The sequence below is a fragment of the Corvus brachyrhynchos genome, unplaced genomic scaffold (assembly GCF_000691975.1).
Source record: "Corvus brachyrhynchos isolate BGI_N302 unplaced genomic scaffold, ASM69197v1 scaffold239, whole genome shotgun sequence".
Lineage (NCBI taxonomy): Eukaryota > Metazoa > Chordata > Aves > Passeriformes > Corvidae > Corvus > Corvus brachyrhynchos.
Genome location: NW_008246057.1, coordinates 4,152,436 through 4,156,266, shown reverse-complemented (window position 1 = coordinate 4,156,266; position 3,831 = coordinate 4,152,436). Strand labels below are relative to the sequence as shown.

General features: G+C 39.1%; 1 protein-coding gene across 1 annotated transcript in view; it reads right to left on the bottom strand.

Moving 5' to 3' along the window:
• Positions 1–2,004, bottom strand: part of ABCD2 (ATP binding cassette subfamily D member 2) — a 49,930-nt gene extending 47,926 nt beyond the window's left edge. The window contains exon 1 of the mRNA XM_008642578.2: positions 1,963–2,004. Within this exon, the coding sequence (XP_008640800.1) occupies positions 1,963–2,004 (42 nt within the window). The remainder of the gene's footprint in view (positions 1–1,962) is intronic.
• Positions 2,005–3,831: the final 1,827 nt, after the last annotated feature.

Here is a 3,831-nt window from a genome sequence, read left to right as displayed (position 1 = left end):
TTCCTGCACCAGAAGTCCTTTTTCCTTTACTCTGTCTTTAGGGACATACACCTGCTGCTGTACATTTGAAGCTTCCATGACTTGTAGGTTCTGATAATTTATCCATAAGGGATTCGAGTAATCTGTCTGACAGGACAGTCAGTGGCAGACCAATCACTAACAGTTCTGACTTCTGAGAACAGTGGTATTCTAGAGAGAAGACAGCTCTAGAAAGAAATGTAAACAAGTCGTTTTCCCTTTACAAAGTGAGGAGAGGGAAAAAGGCAAGGGTAGAGGCCAATGTCAGCTGCTCCAAGCCCTGTAAATTGTCGAGTTATGTTCTCAGACAAGGAATTTCACTTTTAATATTTAGGCTTTAATCCTTAAACCTTTAATATCTAGATTTCCCTTTCTTGTTAAACTTAATCCATACAGATAACTCAGCTGAACCAGGATATGTCTCTTTTATGCCTTCAAAAGTCTCAAATACACAATATACGTTTTTCAGGTTTTGCTTTAAATCTGTAAATGTTTCTTTCTCAGATCATCTGAAGAAAATTCTAATGCTACCTTATTAAACGTTTTCTCAAGTGCATCATAAACCCTTTAAACAAGCTACATGCCAAGTGCAATAGTACAGGTATAAGTGGTAAAATCATGTAGCTGGTGTCAGTTAACAGTGGTGATACTGGCACTGCCCACAGCAGAGCCAGTGTTCTACTCTGCAAAAGTGAAGGCAGGAATAAATCCAGAAAAACCATTTCTTTTACTCCTGCACCCAAAGCACAGGATCTGCTGCCATCCTTTTGTCATGCCTCAAAATTTGTTTGAGGGTTTGCAGCTGGTGAGTATGACAACAAAACGATCATCTGCTGCAGTTTATTTATTAACTCTTATTTGGGAAGGCTCTAAATATGAAAAATAAGCAAACAGGCCAGTGCTTCACCAAGCACAGTAGTCTGTCTCTAACAATAGCTCTAAGCAGACACCCAAGGGAAAAAAAAAAGGCAATTTAAAGTGATGGTGCATCCCCTGCTGCAGCTTCATACTCTCCCAATCTCTGGCCATTTTAAGCTGTGAGAATTTTGTGAGGCTGGGAGGTTTTTCTATATTCCACTCTTAAAATTACTCGTTCACTCTCTCTTGAAATCATGTAAACGCATACATAAATAGAAAAATCTCTGACAAACAATTCCTCAGATTTACCATCTCATAGGTGAAGAACCACTCCTTTCTGCTTAATTTGACCCTGGCTCCCACAAGCTCCACTTTATGTCCATCTATACCTGTTCTGGAAGAGACATTCAGCAACAGAGCTCACTCTTGCTCACTCTCTTCTCCCTCCCCTAACCCCGCAACTTTCCCATACCACTCAGGAGTTTGTCAGCCTCTATTCTGTATCAGCCCCCAGCTCTTGAGTGCATAAATACAAGAACTAAATCATCTCTTCCCTCCCTTTTGCATTTTAGTCCATGGCAGGGCCTTCCCTTTTATTTCGCAACTTTATTTTCTTAAAACCTTCAGTAACAGATGTTGTCAACAGCCTGAATTAAATCCATCAAGACTCCAGCAATTACTGTTTCCTACATGTTTTCTACAGCAACTTCCATCTATAGAAGCTATGCTGGCTTTTCACATGCTGGCCTGTATTATAATGCCTGCTATTTCTTTGTGTGGAAATAAGCTTTCTGGATTGCCACAAAATTGTTATTTTTAAAATTTTGTCACATTTGCTACCCTCTTGTAGCAAGATGACTCCAAATTCAAGTGGTCCTTTCCACAGTGCTGCATTATAGAACTCTTCATTAAATACGTCCTAGTGCTTTGCTAGTTTTCATTCTGTCTTGGTAAGATCATTTTTACCTTGTCTGCTGTTATTTTCACTTTGCACAGATCCTCACTGAGTTCCCCAGGAAGGATTCCTGCATAAGGTTCTCCCCAGTTTCCTCATCAATGAATACTTACGGAATAAGCCTAACTTACCTTTTCCATAACAACCGTGTCTCGTCTGATGTACCTCTTCATGTTGTACTTTGGCCAACTGTTGTCCCTTTAGACTTTATAGCAAGCTTTTGCTCCTAGCTGATGTGGAGAAGAATGATTTATTAGTTTGGTTACTCTGGCTAGTTGTTTCCCAGTTTTTTCTGGCCTATTGTAATTGTATTTGTATTTTTTTCTGAGTTCATGTTCCCTGCTGTTATCTTCTTTTTGCTATGGTTCAGACTGTCTCTTTACTTCAAGTCTGGTATCCTTCAGCTTTTTCCTAGCCCCTTGTAAGAATTTAATTCTTTTAGCTCCCTCTCCTGATTTGATTTTGATGTTGTTCCCTAACTGGAGTTTGGCACATCTATAGAGGATTCTTGGTCTTTGTTAATCTTTATAGAAATACTGTTTTTACGAAGTGGGGTTTTCAGCACGAGATTCTGTAACAGATCTCATGCATTGTTCTCCATCAAGCCAAGGACTGCACTTTGTCATGAGAGTTCATTCTGTAAAAAATTATTCCATCTAAATAATACCACCTAAGAATGGCATCTACTTCATATAGCAATGTGTCAACCTACTGTTGTCAGTGGTACTGTCCTGGCTGGTGGTTTTCCACGTAGGTCCAATCCCATGTTCTTCCCAGCTGGGCATTGAATTTTGACCTGGGTAGATTAGGTGCTTCTCTCTGAGCAGGCCAGTTTGCTGTGTTTGGAAACTATTTAGCCTCTCTACTATCTACCATCTCTCCACTCTTTAAAGGTCAATAGGGAAAGAACTTTTCATCAAATTAATTGAAAGAGAGATCTGTCTTTCAAGAGAAACTACTTTTAAAAGGGGTAACTTTGTTTTTAAATAGAGCTTTGTCTTCTGTTTTAAACTTCCTCAAACTCTATCATGATTTTGCAATATCACAGCCATCTTTCAAAAAGAACTCTTTTAGGGCAACACCATCAACCAGGTTAGTATAAAACACCACAAGGACAGTGTTGCTTTATTTCTCTATAAGCTGACCTCTCAAGGAAGGGAATGGGCATAGAGTACTGACTGGAAGAAGGCCATACAACTCTGTTAACAAAGTTTAAGCACTGCATTTGCCAAAGAAAAGCTTCCACTTGGAACAGAGTCAGGCATTTTTTAGTCATGCATTCCTAGCACTAGATAATTAGGTCAATATTTAGGGATCTAAGTAAGTGTATCCTGGTATTTAAAAGTGCCAGAAATTCTCACCCTAGATAGAGATGGAAAAGCACTTTAGTTTCCCTGCATCTTTTATGCAGTTTTCTACAGATGGATTTAGTTACCTAATGCTAAGTATCAAGATAAAACAAAAAACCAAAGTTAAAATATGTTAAATTGACATTTTAAAAATCAGTAATGTTGTAAAATATTTAAACCCAACTGTGAGATTCACGAGTTTGTGTTTTTCACTTCACATTCATCTCTTTAGTAATGCCTTCCTTTATTATAATGAGTGCTAGAGTAGGACACTTGCTGGAAAGGGGAAGATTCATTTAAGAAACATGAGAACTATTTGCAGTTAGTTCTAAGAAACTGCTTGGAAACTCGTCTCTCTGTTTCTCTGTCTCTGGTGAGTATAAGATTTTACATAAGCAGTGTCTGTTCACTCAAGGGAATGTGCTTAGGGGAAGAAGCATGCAAACCTTCAGGGTAGAATAATGCTGCAGACAGAGTTGGCACACGCTTTGAATTCACACAGTTTCATTGTCCAAATTAGCTGCTTCCTATCTGGGTGTGTCGGGACATAGAGTAGGGGCCTAACTTAAAGTGCTTGAGCCACCCATCAGAAGACCTCCCTCTCTCTTGTTTGATTATACAGGAGTTCTGTAAGGACCTACTCAGAGCTGG